General features: G+C 35.0%; 1 protein-coding gene across 5 annotated transcripts in view; it reads right to left on the bottom strand.

The window, feature by feature from the left end:
* Window positions 1-20,280, bottom strand: part of CPEB2 (cytoplasmic polyadenylation element binding protein 2) — a 56,133-nt gene that overhangs the window by 2,729 nt on the left and 33,124 nt on the right. For 3 of the 5 annotated variants that reach the window (XM_090267063.1, XM_090267061.1, XM_090267065.1), the window contains 7 exons: window positions 19,589-19,612; window positions 12,963-13,133; window positions 11,980-12,069; window positions 9,216-9,334; window positions 8,830-8,944; window positions 5,044-5,225; window positions 1-1,269 (listed from right to left, as the gene is read on the bottom strand). The exon at window positions 1-1,269 is cut by the window's left edge and continues 2,729 nt beyond it. In XM_090267063.1, coding sequence (XP_090123189.1) covers window positions 1,042-1,269; window positions 5,044-5,225; window positions 8,830-8,944; window positions 9,216-9,334; window positions 11,980-12,069; window positions 12,963-13,133; window positions 19,589-19,612 — 929 coding nt within the window. In that variant the 3' untranslated portion in view covers window positions 1-1,041. The remainder of the gene's footprint in view (window positions 1,270-5,043; window positions 5,226-8,829; window positions 8,945-9,215; window positions 9,335-11,979; window positions 12,070-12,962; window positions 13,134-19,588; window positions 19,613-20,280) is intronic. The other 2 variants (XM_090267064.1, XM_090267062.1) reach the window with 1 other exon arrangement.

The raw sequence follows: 20,280 nt of genomic DNA on the forward strand, positions 1-20,280 counted from the left end.
AAATTGCACAGGGGTTACAAAGGTTACATCCAGTCTGCATAAAATCGAATTCCACTACTGACCAGATCACAAAAATGGCTGCACTCTCTAATCTAAAACTAATTTGCATATAATACACATGTAGGACAATTTTTTAAACTTGAAGTCACAATAATGCATGCAAGTTTGCTTTTTTTAAACAAATTTTTATCATTTGTTCATGCTAACTAGATTCAAGAGAGCGTTTTTGAACATTTGCAATACCTCATCTCTTGTTAGTTAAAAGTTCTAGTGCATGCATATGGTGTACACAGGTAAGTAAACATGCATTTTTTTTCACATTCTAAAACTATGGCAGTTTAGGCCATATTGTGCTGCCTGCATTCCATCTGCAATGCAGTGTGTCTCTAACGTTTTCAATCCCGTATTAATAGGTGGCATTTACACATAACACCTATCTAGCAGCAAAGCTAATACAGCTTGTGATTAAAAATGTTTAAAAATAGCTAATAAATCAGATTATCTTGAGGTATTATTTCTTGCAAGTCAAAATGGAGAGCAAAAAAATCAACCCTAATTTTAGTTTATGTATACACTGAAAATAGCAACAATAAAAATAAGCATTTGTAGCAGACATATTCCATCTTCACTATTATTTTGCTACCTTTGGTAAATTACTGGGGCAGATCTTGAAGTTAAAAACCCACATTTAGAAATAAGTGCACGCTTCACCCACTATATAGCAGCAGACTGTTTGCCCCTACGCAAAAACATTCTCATATCTAATTTTAACTTTACATATAAAAATAACTTGGAGAAAATACAAAAAAACATTTTATTTTAACATGAAAATATCACAAAAATCAGTAAGCCTGAGATGTAGGGTTTTGGTGAAAAACAAGAGGCTTGTAGTGTTCTGGCTGCTGATAAAGACGCGTGTATGGACAGCCGGGGTGAGAGCAGAAGAACGCACTTATTCCTTCTGCATGTCAGTATCTTTCAGACATGGGAAGCCACATGCAGCCTTTCCTTCCTTGTTGAACGGGGGCAGGTTTGCTATTCTTAGTTCCAGCGGAAGTGGATCTGACGGGGGCGATCAGCACCTTCCTTTACCAACGGCTTATGGAACTCGCGTCCTGCACGAGAGTGGATATTTGCCCAGCAGAACTCACAGTAATACTGCAGGCAAGTGACATTGGCACAAAAAAAGGGAGCAAATTTTCCACCACAGCGTGCGCCCTGGCACTCATCACACATCTGGTCATCCAGCACATATGGCTTTACCTCTACCTAGAAAAAGAGAGAAAAAGGTCTCATTAAGTCTGCTTCAGAAATCATTGCAGTAATAATTTAAACTGTGTTCTAGCTGGAAAAAAACCCCAACGGTATTAAATGTTGAGAAAGTAGGCAGTATCCCAGGGAAGTACTTTACCATAGAGGTTAGAAAAATCATTTTGTTCTTGCACTATCATCTTTTTACATGACGTTCCATGTTCATAATTGACCGTGCGATTAAATGAGCACTTAATTTGGTAATTTTTCTGTATTTTTGGTAATGTAATCTTCAGAAGACTATAAACTGAATGGTATTTACTGTACTTTCCAACGACAGAAAACGCTTTTCAAATCTATAAAAGTCTAATGCATTTGCAAAACATTCCACCCTTGCCTTTCTTGAAGTAACATCTTAAAAGCACCTGTGTGTTAATATTTTCAGAGGTGATTCTGAGTAAAAAACTAAAGGGATATCAAGTAGTCATGATTGTTTCATCTTTTTTCCCTTCTTTCCAATACCGCCTGGGAGACGACACGGCCCTGGCAGCCACCGACTGCGACGGTGCTTCTCCGCTGCAGGTGAGAGTTGTACCTTGCTTGTAAACAACTGCTTCAGAGCCAGAACTGCAGGTGATCTTATTAAGGGTTCGCCTTGACTTCTGTGGACTTATAAGATAGAAAGTCAAAGTCCCACTGTGAAGGCCGAAGACAACCGTCAGCCTGAAGTAAGGTCTGATTGCTAAATCTCTTAGCCTCCTCTGTTAAATGAGGATAAAGGAACCTGCCTAATAGAATGAAGATTAGATTATGCAAGTAAAGCATTTGAGACAGCACTCAGCACACAGTAAATACTCTGTAAGTCAGCGTTAGCCTCTATTAGCTGAGATAGCCTTGTTTTCTTGCTTGTAATAACTTCATAGATGGAAGTTACTACCTTTGTCTGACTAAAGAGTGGCAGGCAGCCTAAAATCTCAGCCTTTCCTGAGGATAGCAGAGAAAAGTGAGTATGTGAAGAGCTTGGTTTTAGATAAAGTAGTGCTTGCCTACAGTAAAAAAAGTGACCCAGCAGTTTCTACTATGTGGTCTACTGAAATACTTGCATGTGTGCAGAGATTAAACATATAAGGGTGTTTTCTGTAGCATTATTTGTAATAACAACAATTACAACAACCTGGAAATCACCTACAAGTTGATAAGAACAGTAAAACAAAACTTTCATAGAAAGGTAATGGAATTAATTGTTGTTTATATTTGTATTTTATTAATCAGACTTAAGATAAAAATATTTTACATACATGTATTAACCATTTTTCTTTTCGGAATTGTATGTATCTTAGGTATATTTTCCTGCTGGAGTTAAAATTTATAAGTTCTCTTCACTAGTTAAGGATTTTTATCCCCCCCCCCATTCGCCTTTTATCTTTAAAATAATCTTTGACACAAATTCTAAGATTTTTTATATTCAATCTTTTTCATCTTTTCTCTTTATGAATTCTATCTTGATTGCCAGGCTGTTATTTCTTGATGCAGTACTTTAATTGTAACTATAATTAAGGAAGAACTTTACTATTACCAAAGAACATATTAAGGGAGCATGGGAATTACTGGATTTCATTTCATCCGACGATAAATCCCGTGAGCACAGGGGGTGTCCATTTGCCCAATACTCAGTACCTCGTACCCAGCAGAATATGTAGCACAAAGTAGAAACTCTAAATATTTGAATAGAAGTGGTACATTTGCATATGTTTTCTGGGTTTCTTTCTCATGGTTATTTCTTGCTATGGATTTTAAGCAAACTGAAGATAATTTCGGTGCTGTTTACTTTACTTCCATAACCCCTCATAAAATGTAAGAGAAAGTGTCAAGAATTAATGTCAAACTACTGAGTAAAATTTTACAAATACAATGATGTCAATTATTTCCATTTTTAAATTCTAGATATTATTTTATGAAGCTATTTAGCTCAAAATCATAGATTTCCAAGATAGAAAACTGGATTTAAAACTGATGATTTTAGAGTATAATCGATATCTATTTCTGATTAGTAATGATCTCTAACAATTAACTTTTGCATGTGTGAAATAGTTTCATCAATTCTTCACCTCTTATTTTCCATAATGCCTTAGTAGCATATATCTAAAAATAAATAAACTTCTCTTAGTGATTTCAATGCCTTTTTAAGATGGCTTGTGTTTCTCAATTCACTTGTTCTGCATCTGAGTTGCTATATAAGAATCAACACTCTGACCCAAACATTGGCCCTTCTCTCTTACTTTGGAGACAAAGAGGTATGCGGTACGACAATGTAACGATCTTTTCCTTCTGCTTCTGCGTATTAGACAACTAGAAAACACATACAATGCAAATCATTTCCTCTGCGACTGTATCCCCTCTCTGCAGAAGTAGGGGTTAGACTACAGCAGCGGCCTAAAGGGGGCGGCACACTCGGGTCGCCTGGGGGGCCCTGGCCGCATCCCAGCCTCCTTACAGCAGAACCTCTGGGTGGGACTCAGATGTCAAAGTGTTTCTAAAGCTCCTCGGTGATTTTAATGTGAAGCTGAGGCTGAAAACCACTGAATTAGAGAAACTCTAAGGTTCGAACCAGTTCAAAAACATTTTATATGCGTGTCAGAATAAAAGTAGAACCTCTTCTCTTCATTTTTTTCCACAGTATTTTAAGTAATTGCAAACAGAAAAGCCACTTTGCATGTATGAACTGAACCTCTGCTGTACTTCTTTTCTAAATGGTATGGTTTGGTACTTAAATTGATAACACTTTCAGAGTCCATGGTCTAGTCAATTAGCAGTAGTCAATCAGCTCCCCAGCCCCCCAAATAGTCTTTTATTGTGCAGCCTCCAAGAAGAAGCTTCGAGACACTGTTACACTGGGAAAATAAGAACCCACTCAAGTTACAGCTACTAATTTGTATATATAAAAGTTAATTTACCTAATAGTCTTAGTATATCTCATCTGTACTATAACCGTAAACATACTTTTTTTGCTTAGGTTTATATAGAAACAATTCACAGATTTTAGTATAAGTATTTACAGATGAACAACTGAGTTCTGTTCACTCCGTCCCCCTACTGCAGATAATAATCAGTACTAAGAAATACTCAGTAGGGTGGGTTTCGGTTAGCATTTATAGGACTTCCGAAAGGTTCTTATTGGGATGACCCAATAATGCTACTAAAGGGTGAGTGTTTTAAAGTTTAGGACAATTACTTTGCATATTTAGTTTATTTGCTTATGTTTATCTTTAGAGAAATATGCACAATATATCTTTATCTTAGATTTTATAACAAAGAAAAAATAACACTTAAATAGCACTTAGAACCAAGTTCTCTTCTCAGTGCTGCTACGTAAGTGAATTAATTTAATCCTCAAAATAATTGTGAGGGAGATACTGTTACCGTTTTCCATTCTGTGAGTGAGGGAAAAGAGGCACAAAGAGGGTTAATTTGCCCAGGATTATAGAGCAAATGGTGGAAATGGGACCATAGGCTGTCCAGCTCCAGAGAACAAGCTTTAAAACAAGCTCTGCCTCCATAGTTAGAAGGATATTCAGACCCTACTGGCTAATACAAATCTTTGACATGCCTTAAAATGCCACTTATGTATTTTTATATTATACCTAAAGTTTAAAGTACATTGAAAAAATTTATATTTCAGAGTTAAAGGAGTATAAAAATATTCAGTGTTTGAATTACATTAACTCATTATTTTCCTTATTATCATCAACACCTTATTTCAGGACGTAAGTGATTTCCCAATACGCAACTTACACGTTTATCAATATCACCATGCTGAAGCTGGACAAACCGTGCACTGATGGCAGCAATGTAGCTCTGTTGATTGGAGAAAGCAACTCGACCAGCACCTTTTGGGTATTTTAGCTCAGGATCTGTATCAATCCCTGCATAACAAACTCCGCCATACAGCCGATCCATGATCATGGCAAGTTCCACTTCAAGAGAAAAGAAGTTCACACCAAACGTGAGAGAACACAGTAAATCAACTTTTAAAAGTGTTTTTTTTTTAAAGTAAGTCGATTGGAAATACAGTTTCATGCTCTTCTCTACATCCAATCCTATCCCTTGTACACTAGATACCAATCGTTCTCATTACAGAAGAATTATTTGGTTGGCCAAAAAGTCCATCTTGTTTTTTCTGTAATGCGAGACACATTTTTTATTTTCACCAATAACTTTATTGATTTGGATATTTTGAGTATGTTGGTTATTTCCTATGTGGTATAACATTGATTGTTCTCAATTACTGTCTCGATTTGATCGCCATCAACTTTTAACTGGTCTGCCTGATTATGGAGCATCATCGAGCGAGAAATCTCCAGCGTAAAACTTTGCAAACCACTTTCGACACATTTGATCAGCGGCAGCACCTTCTCCATACACTGCACAGATCTTTTTGTGTGTTTCAGCTGCATTTTTACCTTTCTTGAAATAATAAAGCCGAAAATGTTGCATAATTTCTTCCATCTTCAGTATCAAAATGGCTACACAAAAAGTCACCGATTTTGATTTTTTTTTTAAACACATGTTGATAGGACTGACAGCTGCCACGATACAATCTAATAAAATTATTTCAAATGAAATTAAAGACAACTAAGTGCTACTAGAGCCATAAACAAATGAATCTTTTGGCCAACCCATACTTCGGCAATTCTTCCCTTAACTTCCTGTATCATCAGTTTCTCTCTCTGTACTGGACCATTCCCAATATGCTGGAATTTGTCCCACCTTACAAACTCTTAACTCTGTTTCTTCTTCTTCATGATTGCTTCATTCCTCTGCTCCCCTAACTGCTAATTTTTTTTCTATACTCCCCAATCCCTCTCTTCTCGTTCTTTGTTCAACCCTTCATAATTAGACTTTAACCCCATTAATTACACTGCAATCACTCATGTCAAGGTCACCTTCCCCACTGTCAAGTTTAATAGTCAATCTACCTATAAGCAGCACTGAACATAGTTCATCTCTTCTTTCCCCTTAAAATATTTTCTCCATCGAGCTTCCAGGATACATTATTCTCCTACCTCATTACGATTCCTTCCTGGTCTTCCTTATTAGTTCTTCCTCAACTCCTTGGCTTTTCAATGTCAGAATACCCCAGGTTTCAGTCCTTGGATTTCTCCCTACACTCATGGCTTTGGTGACTTGATCCTATGTCATGGCTTTAATTACCACCTATCTATCATCAGTTCCTACATTCTTCCAGGCTGGGCCTCTCCCCTGGACTCCAGACTCGTCTATGCAACTGTCTACTGGATGACTCATATTGATATTCCACAGACACTGCAACACTCAGTGTATTCACAATGGCAGTCCTGATCTCCCACCATCCCATTAAACCTGCCCCAATGATTGTTTTTTTGCTGATTCAGTTAGTAAGCAATGGAAAAGAGGAAGCTGCGAAGTCAGGACCCTTGGCTTCATCTTTTCTCTCCACCTGCATGTGGAATCCTGTGAACTTGACTTTCAAGACATATCTAGAATCTAATCACCTCATCTTCATTACTAACATCCCGTTCCAACTTTCATCTGGATCATGGCAATGATCTTATCTCTTTGCTTCTCATCCCTCCCCCCACCAAATTTATTTGCAAAAGAGCAGCAAGTGTAGTTCTCTTTAAATGGCAGGTTTCCCTCGCTATCTGAAAGTAGAGGATCCCCTACAAAAACTTTTGTAAATATTAGGAAAATTTAAAAGCAAAAATCCTTGTTGTATTTTTTGGTTAGCTAAAACAGGCCCTAATGTAGGAGTCTTATTAAAGTGAAGTAGAATAAAGTAAATCAAGCTTTTGAAAGTCAGAGGTACCTCTATTAGACACCAATGGCTTAACTGAAATTTCTACTTGGGAGCTCAGACATGTGTCACAGCTTTCAGAACCAATACCCAAACCTTCCCTCCAACTTGCTCCTTCTCCAGTGTTCCTTAAATTAGTAAAAGGTTCCACTATCTACCTAGTGGCTTAACACTGAAAGCTGAAATTCAGCCTTTGCATTCACCTAATGACATCTGTACCCTTGGCTCTTTCTCCACGACCACCACTCATCCAAGCCACCATACCTGTCTCCTGGACCACAGTAATAGGCACCTAAATTGGTCTACCAGTATCTACTCCCATGAGTCATTAGCTAAAGTGATCTTTCAAAAATGCAAATGCGATTCTGTCTCCTATTAAAAACTCTTCATTGGTCTCCCTGTGCTCTGAGCAAAAGGACCAAATTAGCCTATTAGGTCTGTATGTCCAGACTGCTGCTTATTTTTTCAATGTCTCTCTGTGTCTCTCCACCCACTCCTTATACCACTAGGCAGCACTTTGGGTTTCTTCCAGTCCCTCTAGGATACAGCGGTCCCTCTCTATATTGCGGTTCACTTACCGCCGCCTCACTGTATCGCGGGAGTTTTAAAAATATAATATTTAATTATTTATCGCGGATTTTTCGCTATATCGTGGGATTTTGCGGTCCTGTATACGTATGTTGTTAAAGTTACGTAGGTTTAAGAGTAGAATATGTTTAAGAACATAAGTAGTGTTTATAAAAGTGCGGGAAAGGTTAATAAGGGACTGGGAACAGTTTATAAATGTGAGGGAGGGTTTATAAAGCCTTAAAATATATATAAATGCTAAAATAAATGTAAGGTTCCTGCTTCACGGATTTTCACCTGTCACGAGGGGTCTAGAATGTAATATCCGCGATAAGTGAGGGAATACTGTATTCTGCTTCTCTCCTCTGAAGGCCTTTGAATATGCTGCTCCCTTTACCTGAAAACTCCTTATAACCCTCCCGACCACCCCTCAACCTACTACTTCTGTTGGATCCTTAGACGTCAGTTCAAATACAAGTATATTTAAAATAACAGTATATCACCTTCCCGCGCCACATGCTCTTCTATCCTCTCTAGTCTTTCTTCATAGCAGTTATATTCTATTAGTACTTGCATGTGTGAATAGTTCTCAAACCTGCATCTCCCATGCTGGAAGAGGATGTTCTCGGTAATGGGAGGGGCTACTACACTTCACAGGATACACGGGGTCCTGAAACTTGCTTGTACAGTTGCCATTTACATCTGTAATTCTGTCCCTCTAGGACATCTTCCAGTAAATGTCTGGTACTTGGTTACTGACAACATGAGTTTATCACTCACTTATCTAAAAGTGCTATTTTTTTTAAATCCCATATTTCTTCTTCAGATATCAGAATCAACCCACTCAAAATAAACAGACCCCAACTCTCGTATCTTAGCGAGTAACACTTAAGAGGTCAGAAGTATGAGTGGGTTTTTCTTATAGCGTCTGCTTGGAGTTAGCTATTAGTATCGACAGATGAGTGTCTAATTCTCCAGTTACTTGATGGTTTCAAAAAAAGTTCTCAGAATCTGTCTCAGAATTCTAGAGCTAGCATCTGCTGGAGCATAAAGAATCTGCCTCTTACCTATCCAATAGTGCCATGAACACAGTAGCTACCAAATGTTTACTGAAATCATTAATTCATGTTTAAATGATTAAAAAACAAAAACACGTAATTTGTTAGCATTCTACTTACCAGCCCTTAGTGGCCTGGGAACACCTCCAACAAAAATTGTTTTTCGGGGATCCAGAGGCTGAGAACCATCCATCACAAAATCACTATCACTTAAATTCCAAGGACGGATCTGAACCTATGATGATAAAGACATTACTTTATCAGGTCTAATTCCCTTTATAGCTTATGATGTTTTGTGCCAGTTAACAGTGGTTTTTTTTCATTTTTGGATAGCTGGATTTGGAAACAAATTATTATTATTTTTATCTAGGAAATAGAAATTATCCAAATTTTTAAAAACTGAGCTCTTAACATGGCGATTCAATTGTTTTCCACTAACAATTATTTCAAAACAGTTTTTGAAGAACTTGTGTTTGTAGCTTAGAGCGCATGTAGAGTTTACTTACTGGTTTGTCTTTGATGGTTGGGCTAGAAACACAGAGATAGAGTTTCCCATCTTCTTCAATACAAGCATCAATTAGTGCCTGAACTGAGCTTTCTTCTTGAAATAGTAGGAATGCATAGCCTGTGATATCCAAGAAAAATGAGGCAATGTCAAAGTAAGTGATTACACCCCAAATTCCATTACTGTTTAGAAAACAAAAGTTCTTTTTTTTTTAAAGGAAAAAGAAAACTATCAAATAAGGCTAGAATCATTGTACTTTTTATAGGAGAACACGACATCCTATGGAATAAACACAAAAACATACTCAGTAAATTAATCTGGTACTGTATGTACTGAAGTATCACGTGGTTAATTATTTACTTGAAGTCAGTCACAAAAGCAAGTAATTGGCTGAATAAATTAAAATGCAGGTCAGTCCCACCTCCCACAATTTGGAAGGATTGATCAGTTGAGCATATTAGGACCTGAAGTTTCCTGTAAGCGCCTTCAGGGTAAGAAGATCCAGAGCGTGTGCTACAGCACACTTAGAAAGGCCCAGGAGTTTCCATAAGTAGAGGGCAAATTCCAGAGTCAACTTGACAACTTCCAAATGATACTAAGAAAACTATCTTAGGGAGGCTGCAACGAACAGGTAGTTGCCTTTAGGATGGGTGAAAACTTGTAAATCAAGTCTCAACTTGGATGTACAATTTTTTCAGTCTAGAGACTATTTAGGCTTGTAAAATAAATCCAAGCTCTTGCTTAAATTCCTGTATCATTGGGAAATATGTACTTCCTCCTTTCCTTGTAACAACCAATTGTCAATCTTTAATCAATTATGCATCTAGCAGGCAGAGCAGACTTCATTATAAAGCATCAAAACCCACACTCCAAGTAGACTATTATGTGATTATTCCCAGCAGTTGATAACTATAAATAACCTAAAAATATCCCTTTCCTTGACAAGATTTTTGCGTAAACACGGAACACTGTAATCTAGTCCTAATATGAAGCCATCAAGCAGTCCATGCACATCTGTCCCATTGAACAATGGGAAGTACGAGGTTATACTTTACATAGACTCAAAAAAACACGGCTTGTTGCCAACAATGGCTTTTATTGCCACAAAGGTGTGATGTGACACAGAAGTACTTCATTTTAATAAAGTCACATTATTTGGTGGCATAAATAACACATCAGACCAACCTACACAAATAGAAACTTCCAAAGGTACATATGCAAGATTAAGAAACATATTTTAGAAATTTCAGTTGCTAGAAAATTTTTAAATATGCTTGAAAAACTTAAAAAATGAAGACTGGTTTTCTTTAAGTGAAGGCTTTGATTCTGATACAAAAGCCGAGCATTTGAAAGCTAGAACTGTTTTGTAATGATAGAAAGGATATCATTACAAAACAGTTAATTTACTACAGTAGTATTTTAAAGTCAATATTTGTAATGCTGCTTAATTTTTGTAATTTTTTGATATAATTTTCATAATAATTTAAAACATTTTATATTCTATATTTTTGATATTACTTATTTTTGTGATTATTAGGAAAGTAATGTTTACACCACAAAAATTAATTAAGCAACATGGCAGGTAAGCTATGAGCTTGCGAAGGAAAGCCATTAAATATTACATTTACCAACACAAACCACACCATCTAGAGTTCTCTAGAACTTGTTAGAGCAATCAAGTAATATTCACATGGGGCGAACCTCACTCACTGCAACGGAAATGTACATACATGTGTGGCCTGGTATCCGAGGGCTTAAGTCCCTGCCTTAATTACAAGGTAGCATTACCAACTGGATGAATTAAAGCAATGACAAAAATGCTTGAAAGAACAAGGTTTGTGAATATCGATCTTCGGCAATGGCTACAATTAACTATAACTGTACCCAAAAAACTACGATTTGCCAAAGTCAGACCACTTAATAGATCTATTGGAGTCTTTTCTAGGCTTGAAAATTCACTCAGCCATGAGGATAATAATTTTTTTCTTTTCAAAAATTGTATTTCAGTAATACTTAAAGTCTTAGTTCTTCAAACTCCCCCCGCCCCCCTTTCACTTCAGAGAATCTGCCATTAGGAATCTGACTGGAGCAACGTTCAGCTCTTTCTCTCCACCTTCCCTCATCATTGTGGCCAGGGAACCCTTCCTCCCCCATTGACGGTGGTCTTCTTTGCTCAGATGCATGTTAGTGTGGTTTGTGATTTGTAGTCTGGTGATCAGCCGCAGCAGTACCCCCGAAATCAGTGACTAACACAACCAGGTCTTTTCTTCACATTTTATCTCGATATAATTTGGTGTTCATTGCCCAGATACTTTCTCCTCTTTGTGAGCTCACCAACAGAGTCTATACTGCTCTCTTGTGATCTGTGTTATCTGGAACACTTAATTAAAGCTTGCAATATTTAAACTACTCATAGGTTCATAATTTAGCATCGCTTCACACAGATCTTAATTTCACTGAGTCGAGAGGCATTTTTTATATGTCTGTACTCAAGTTCCTTGAAATGACACTTTAGACTGAAAAGTACTGAAACACGAGTCTTTAAAATCATCAAATCATTGCAGAGGAAGCACAGCAGGTCTAGACTAGCTCTCTGGACCATTCTACCTCACTCGATACGTATTACCAGACTCTACAAATTACACTATTAATTTTTATATAAAGAAGTAGTCATGCTCAATTTAAAAAAATGAAGTAATTGATACTGTCTCTTTTGCTCATATATAATTGATTATCTAGCAAATACTAATAATAAAAACCCTTACCTTTTGGTGGAAAATAGGACTTGCTTTCTGCTTTATGAGGCCAATCTACTACCAAAGGTCCAAATCTTCTGAAGCTAGCAGTTATTTCATCTTAAGAAAGAATAATAATATGCTATTAGGAATTAGTTTTAATGATTCGTTCTAAAAACATATTTATAAATTACTTTAAAGATCTAATATTTAAAAGTATCAAATAGCCTAAGTTACAATATAAACACTGAAAACGTATTTAATATCATTAAAATTATATATAGAAATAGCTATTTTGTCCAAATAAATTCATTTTTAAGTAGCACATTCGCTTATAATGAATTCAGTGTGACTTTTAAAATTTTACATAAAATTGTATGGATAATAATGAATTTATAGTACACCAAACCTTAAATATCATTGGTTTGAAAAACATGCTAACATTATGTTAAATTAAATAACGGAATCCATTACTGCTTGATAAGTTAAGATCTTGTAGAAAAACAAAAGAATGCTGAAACAACACATGACAATCTATAATAGTCACAAAATCATACTAGTGTCTGACACATGCCAGGTAGTTTCACTGAAACACATATCAAATCCAATATGCATTCTAGGTAATTTCATCCCATGGGAACCTTATTATACTGATTAATATGCAGAATAATCGATCAGTTTATAGAACCATTGAACCATCTATTAGTTGAGAAAGAGAATAGCAGATTTCCCACAAATAATATGTTCTATACTTAAAAATATAAGTGGGATATCACCTAGAGTATGAATATCTTATTAAAAAATGATCATAGTAGCAATATGCATTATAACATACTGTAAAGAAATCCACTTTAAAAAAGTTATTTATTCAACTAGCTCCACATTTCAGCAGGTGACAAAACAGAGCCAGATATCTATTCTAACTGGAAATCTCTAGAGGTAAAAAATTCCATACCCCATTCACATTATATTTTAGGTTTTTTTTTTTTTTTAAGCCCACATCATCAACTTACCTTCATCAATATCTGGAGGAAGACCACCAACAAAAACTTTCCGAGAGAAGCGTTCTATTCGTTCTCCATTTTGATGCGCTGAGTAACATGTGGGAGAATTTAAAACCCCAACTTGATCGTTATGACCATCATCCAGCAAGCCATCATCGATTGGAAAGAGGGAGGAACGACCTAAAATATAAGAACAAATATGACCTGAATCTCAGATCTTAAAACATGATGAATTAAAGCATAAACAGAGTAATGACAAATTCACGTGCTTAAAAAAATGAAGGTGATGTGTGCATAAGAGAAAGTAGAATAAATAAATTTATTTAAGAAATAGGGTAGTCAGGCTAGAAATGCACTTTGAGGTTAATCAAGAGTACTCAGCCTTGAATGCCAGGCTGAAGGAGACCTTTTATTTAGTAAGTGAAGAAAATAACAATACAGAGGGTTCAAGCAAGACAATAACTTTTTTCTTGTGCTTTAGGAAGACTTATCTTAGCATGTATGGTTAAAGTAGGTGGAAATGAGCAGATCAGAAGTCCTTCAGAAAACCCAGGGAGGACAGATGGCAGGCGTAACTACAGCAGGAAAAAACAGTTGTATATGGGAAATGAAACGGAGAAAAAAGAACGGAGGGAAGGAACCAAAAGGAGACTTCAGAACATGAACAGTAATGATCATTAATTAAATGTGAGGACAGTAAAGACCAGAAACTGGTATAAGAGGTGAAATGTTTTAGGTATGTGAAGTTTCAGAAGCTGATAGGATATTCAAAAGGAAATACATGAAGGCTGCAAATGAAGTGGAGAAAGGAAATCAGTCCTATATGAGGGGGGAGTCCCAAAACCCCTGGAATTTATTCGTGAAAAATCGAGTATTTATTCTTACATGTTTAAACTTTAGTCACCTTCAAGTGCTCTCCATTTGATGCAATACACCTACGGAGACATTCTTTCCTCTGCTCAAAACCATTTCTGAACTCATTGATTTTGATGCCTTTTAGTGTTTCTGCCATTTTTTGTTTCACCTCTTCCACACTGGCATAATGTTTCCCTTTGAGGACTTTTTTCATCCAGAGAAACAAACAAAAAAAAACTTGCTTGGGGCGAGATCAGGTGAATAGGGAGGGTGGGGCTCAGGAGTCATGACATTTTTTTGGTCAAAAACTGCCGAACACTCAGCACAGTATGGGCAGGTGCACTTGTAAATCACCCGTCATGAAATGGGCAAACACGTCGAGTCTTCAGAAAAATTCACTGGAGCGGAACGCAGCCTCTCACAGCAACGCCAGCTGGCACACTGATACAGGTGGGTTCCTAAACCCTCACCTTGCGGGTGACATCTGTACTACAAGGGGTCTGCTGTCCTCCAAAAGATAATCCCGATATTTCGGGGGCGCTCCACCCCTAAAGGGAGCCAACTCAACAGAGGTGATTGTTTAAGGTTCTTCGTGATATCACAGATAAAAAACTCCAGAGAAAAACAATGAGAATAGTTTGTTGGGAAACTTACAAAAAAAGAAATAGAACATTCAAAGAGACAGAGAAAGGAGTGGTAAGAAAAGTAAGAGGAGAGCCAAAATATTGTTTTGACAGAGTGCAAATGAAAAATAATGCAATAAAATAAAAAAAAGAGCAACGAAGTAACAATGTGAGGTGTTAAGATAACAATTTTTTAAAATGACAACTGTGTTTGAGAACATGCATGACCTTTGAAAGTATCAGTTTTAATAAACTTGGGTGGCAGTCACAATGCATGTAGAGCTTTCTAAGGTACAGATATCAAAAGATGTTTCTTTAGAAGTTTATTAAAAAAGGAAAAAAATAAGAATGTAGACAGGTTGTTTTTCCTACGAGACGGAATGAAGTATTTTGTTTTTGAATGAGGAGACAATGTATATGATAAATATATGGCATGTGCCTTAATATATACAAAGTAATAAATATCCAACATAAATGTCATTATCATCTTGAAAAATATGACATATAATGATGCAAGTGATCTAAGCAAAGGAAGTCTGAAATGTGTCACCTGCAGAGAACTGGGGTTGGGGTGACAGAGAGGGGGACACATGTTTGTGAACTATAGCTAGCTAGATGTTGAAAATAATAATTTGAGGCTTGTAAGACATAAAACAAGAAAAGAATTCATACCGAGTATAAGAAACAAGAATTATTCCAGATTCAAACTTAATTTCAATAAGTTATTCTGAAAGATATTCATGTTTACTGAGTAGCTTTGTGAATATTAATTTAACTCTCCCAATTCCTTTGCTATCAGAAATAAGCACTAATAAAAAACAAATGGCAATACTCTTTGTGACCAATGGAAAGAAAACCCTTCAAAATAAAACTATTTTACTTAACAAAATGAACCTCATCAAGATCTATTAAAAACAATATTAATTGTGAATAAGTGGTTCACAATGAATAATTCTATATTTATAAAAGAAATAATATGAGGTAGAAAAGCAACATACACACTAATTTTTGATTAAAAAATGATAATCAAATTTTACAGTTATTTCAGATATGCAATACTTTGGAAAAATTTTCACTTTAAAGTGTACTAACACACACAAATTTAGCAGTTCCCACAAATACAATAAAGTCTAACAGATTTTATCACAAGAAAAAATGCAGATATAAATATTCAGGGTCCATGAATGCAGTGACTAAGGAAACCGCTATATATATAAGCAGATACACAGGTGACTCAAAATGGCAAACTTTTTTTGTTAACTATAATATTGTAAGTAAAATTATAAGTACAGTGACAATTCTTCATTATTACTAACTATAACAATGTTCTAACTATAATAAATAAAATATTAGTAAAGTAGCAAATATCTGTAATATATTAATCAAAGTTCAGCTGAACAGACCTAATAAAAAGGTTAAGAACATATCACACACAAGCCATACTAACAAGAATCTTCATTGCTAAAAGATAATGATCACTTTCTTTTTAGAAGCTATACAAACTATAATTATTTAAAAGAAGTTAACTGAGTAAATGCCACCAACAAAAATATTACTTTTTACAGTGCCAATTATCCTTTCCTATACTCCAAATTAAGTTGATTATAAAAGGGGAACCATTAAATAACTATGTTTTCCATGTACAGTATATTTTAAACATACTTCCTAAGAATTATACATGTATATATTTAGTGTATGAAAATGACTGGCAATAAAGGTAAAATCATATGTACTGAGAGAAGTAGAATTTGATTAAAATCTGATTTGAATTAGAATATTTACAAGTTTTCAACCAAAATTAATTATCTTTCTTATTTTTTGCTCTGAAAGTAGGATATATTTTCAGGTTCTTATACCCCAAAAGAGTGAAACTGAATGATAATAAAAACACAAAATAGAATTTGTGGGATATAGAAAAAGCCACCTACTTAGAGGAAAATGTATATACTTAGAGAAAAATATATAGTTTTAAATGTATATTAGACAAGAAATGTTTCAAATAAATAATTCTAGCTTATGCCATAAAAAGACAGAAAAAAGAATAACAAATTAAAAACATGAAGCAGGATAAAGTAAAAAGTACAATGACATAAAAAACAGACTAACTGAAAGATAATAAAGCCAAAATTGATATATTTCATCAATTCATCAGGAAGGAAAGAAAACTCAAATGACCAATACTAGGTATGAAAAGGGGGACCTCAATCAACGCAGAATCAAACATGAGCATTAAATGGCTAAAGATGGGAATATTTTAACAACTTTATGCTAATAAATTAAACAACTAGAGGAAATAACCTTTAAACAACCTTTAAAAACTGGTTTAAGAACACACACACACACACACACACACACACACGATATACAGAACTAAATAGATATATAACTGAATAAATAAACATAGAACTGAATAGTTCTGTAAAACTGCTGTTCTTTGTTCTTTACTGCTTCATTCACCAGTAAAGCCATCTAGGCCTAAAGATTTCTTTGTGGAAAGTTTGTTTTTAAGTCATGGATTTTTAATCTTTAATAAATGTAGAACTATTTACACATGCATGTGTGTAAACATACCTAATATACACACAAAAGGCAAATCAAAGTTTTGCAGTAAGAAAAGGTACAAATAGAAAATGTAAGAATTAATATAATGTAACAAGATTAGTTATAATTAAAATTTCAATGAGATCCTAATCTACGGTGGTTATGGTAATACGCCTAAATAGCCTTGACTTTGCATATTTTAACCTTATTCTGGAAGCCCAGAATAAAGACATTTCCCAGCATATCAACTGGGAGAAGCAGGAGAGAAAAAGAAAACATGTGCACAAATTAGTCAATTTATAGTTTGAAACTAAGCACTGTTCTCTGATCCCAGTGTATTATCCTATTCTTTATTTACTGAAAGTTGTTCTAAACATAAAGACACAAATTACATTAATCAAACATAATTAGGAATATTCTTCTCATCTTATAAGATCCAGCAGTCCTTCAATTAGGGTAAAGAACCTACAGTGTGACTTTTATTTAATGCAAGGATAAAAAAAACTACCAAAGCAAAAAAGGTAGGTCCAGGACTGATCTCTCTTGATCATCTCCTGTTTAATGAGACAGAATCACTACTCATGCACGTTTCTTCAAATAACGTAGAATCAAACTATAAGGCACATTTGTCACTTTAAAATATTGTGCCCTAATAACAGGTTTATCCTTTTCTCATAGAGGATGATTAAGGTATGGAAACAATATAGAAAGGGGGAAAATGAGTAAAAAGTAGTAAGAGAACCAGTTTACTTCTAGACCTTTCTGTGTTATTGGTTTGGTACGTTCTTCAAAAATGTTTTATTACTTTCAAATTCAAATTCAATCTCTCAGTATCTATTTCTAATGGCTATGCTTTTCATTTGACCACATCAAAATGAAAAATTTAAAAGCAGACTCCTACTATTCACAGAGTATTAACTAAAAAAATTAGCAATGCCATATAATGGGAGAGGAAAATTCAGCTAAGTAAGTGTGACAGCTGTTAGTTCTATCCCAACGAAGGTCTACTTTAAAGCCATGTGTCTTCTTTCTTCCAATGCGGGGAGGCAGCCCTGACGCAGAGGAAATCTTTATGGCTCCCAGAGGATAGAGAAAGAGAGGAACAGTAGCAAGTTCCTATTTAGTATTACAATCATATTCTACAATTATAGAACTGAGATGAAAGAAGATAAATAATGTGACTTTCTGTTAACCTCCTCCTACGAATTTCCTAGATTATGATGTACACTGGAGTATATGAAATTAAACATAAATTGCTAATATTAATAGATGAAAAGTGTATAAGAAAAATCCTTATTTGCTCTGTAGTTTCAGAAATACCTTAAAATCACAAGTTGGTATGTGTTTTTTTTTTCGCCCAAGAGAGCATTGAAGTTCCACATTAAAACAGCACAGTGAAATGAGATGGTCCATAGATCTGAAAATAGACCCTAAAATTCTAAATTTTCCCTCTCCTTTTTCAGTTGCTAATAACAATCTTAGGAAAGTTTTTAAGTTTCTGTAGCTCTAATTTTTTACTTAGAAAACAAAACAAAACAAAAAATCAAGAAATTCAGCTAAGCATTTCAGATGCTGTAAAATATAAAACTGGAAATACTACTTAAGAACACAAACTACCAGTTTCTGCCTTCAGTGGCGGCCAGTGCTTTTGTGTGTTTTCAGAGTACACGCAGTCATGACTAGACAAAAAGCTGAAGCACCAGAGCACACATGTAACATTTATCAAAAGTCACTGTTATTACTGTCTATCCTCCATGGCTCAGGGGAGATTTTAGGGGTCAAGGAGAATACTTTCTATTGAGTTTGGCACTTATAGTAACTATAGGAGTATCGTGACTATCGCTCATTTAAGAACAATCTAGTAGTATGAAGTTACTTTGGCTTCTTCGCATACCACTGACTTTTCTTCATCTCAAATTTTGCACATGAAAAAAAAGAGAAAGTTGAAGTCGCAGAAAATGTCAGCTGCTTTCCTAGAAAGTTTAATAGTTGAGCACCACACAGTCCTAGCTTTTTTCTTAAGATAAGAAGAACCCTAAGGGGAAGACTATTGTGGGGAAGAGAGAAATCGCGTGCGTGTGTGTGTGTGTGTGTGTGTGTGTGTGTGTGTGTATTGGTGGTGGTGGGGGGGGGTGTCGGGGGGGAAAGGATTATATTCTTAGAAAACAGAAATATTAGCAACATGATTTCTATATATCAGTGTTAATTTGTTATTTTCAACTGGGTCAAACATAAAACGAATGAACTACATAAATTACATACCATAGATAAGACAATCAATTATAGATTTAGAGTAGGAAAATCATATTGCATGTCACCTTCATTAATATTTATTAAACATATTTCTTAAGCAAACTGTAAATGACAGTTCCATTTTAAAAATAGTTAAAATCTGGACAGTTAAGAAGGATAATTTTATTAAATAGCCGTATTAGTATGAAATGTTCTTTAAGAATTAAGATTTAGGATTCAAAACTTTGACAACAAGTGCTCAAATCAAAATACAATTCTGTGAGTTTTTAGACATTTCATAAGCAATCTTTGATAATTAATATAACATTGATCAGCAAAACCCAATTAGAAATAATTATACCATAGCAAACAGAAATGAATTACCTCGTCTTCTCCCATAACTCCTTGCTGCATGTAAACAAAGGACAAATTGTAAAATGTCAGAACTAAAAATAAGCCCACATATACAAATATTTGTGATATGAAAAGCTATGTGGGCATCTGGAAATCAGAGCTACTTTGTTTTCAGAGCTATAATAATGTCAATTAAAACATCTGCATGGTGTTTTACCATTTACAGAGCACTTTTATTACAAATCTCATTTCAACAGTATAAAAACTGTGAAATTAACAGGAAATATGTAATTTATTCTCATTCATGTTAAAGTTCAGGAATAAATAATTTCTTTCATCAGATCACGATAGGAATCTGTAATACTTTATCCTTAAATAACGTCACAAATAATTTTTCCAATGAATGGGAACAATTTGAATTAAATCCTTATTTTCTACTTATTATAAAGAGTGACATAGCATATATAGTCCAAATAGTAGTTATTCAGATCCAATTCACATTGTACTAAACCTTGCATGGAAAAAGTACTGGAAGACACAGTAAAGAAATCAATCCACATTCAAACTTGCTTAGTTGAAGAAACTATTAATGATAATACTATAGCTAATAATGCTTTCTATTCTTTTAATACACTTTGTAACAGGTATCTAAAGTGTTTATGTCTCTATTTTGGGGGTAAAAGGGATTCAGATACAAATGATTATTAGCATCATCCTAGAAT

The sequence above is a fragment of the Furipterus horrens genome, unplaced genomic scaffold (assembly GCF_987537825.1).
Source record: "Furipterus horrens unplaced genomic scaffold, mFurHor1.1.pri manual_scaffold_2, whole genome shotgun sequence".
NCBI classification, from domain to species: Eukaryota; Metazoa; Chordata; class Mammalia; order Chiroptera; family Furipteridae; genus Furipterus; species Furipterus horrens.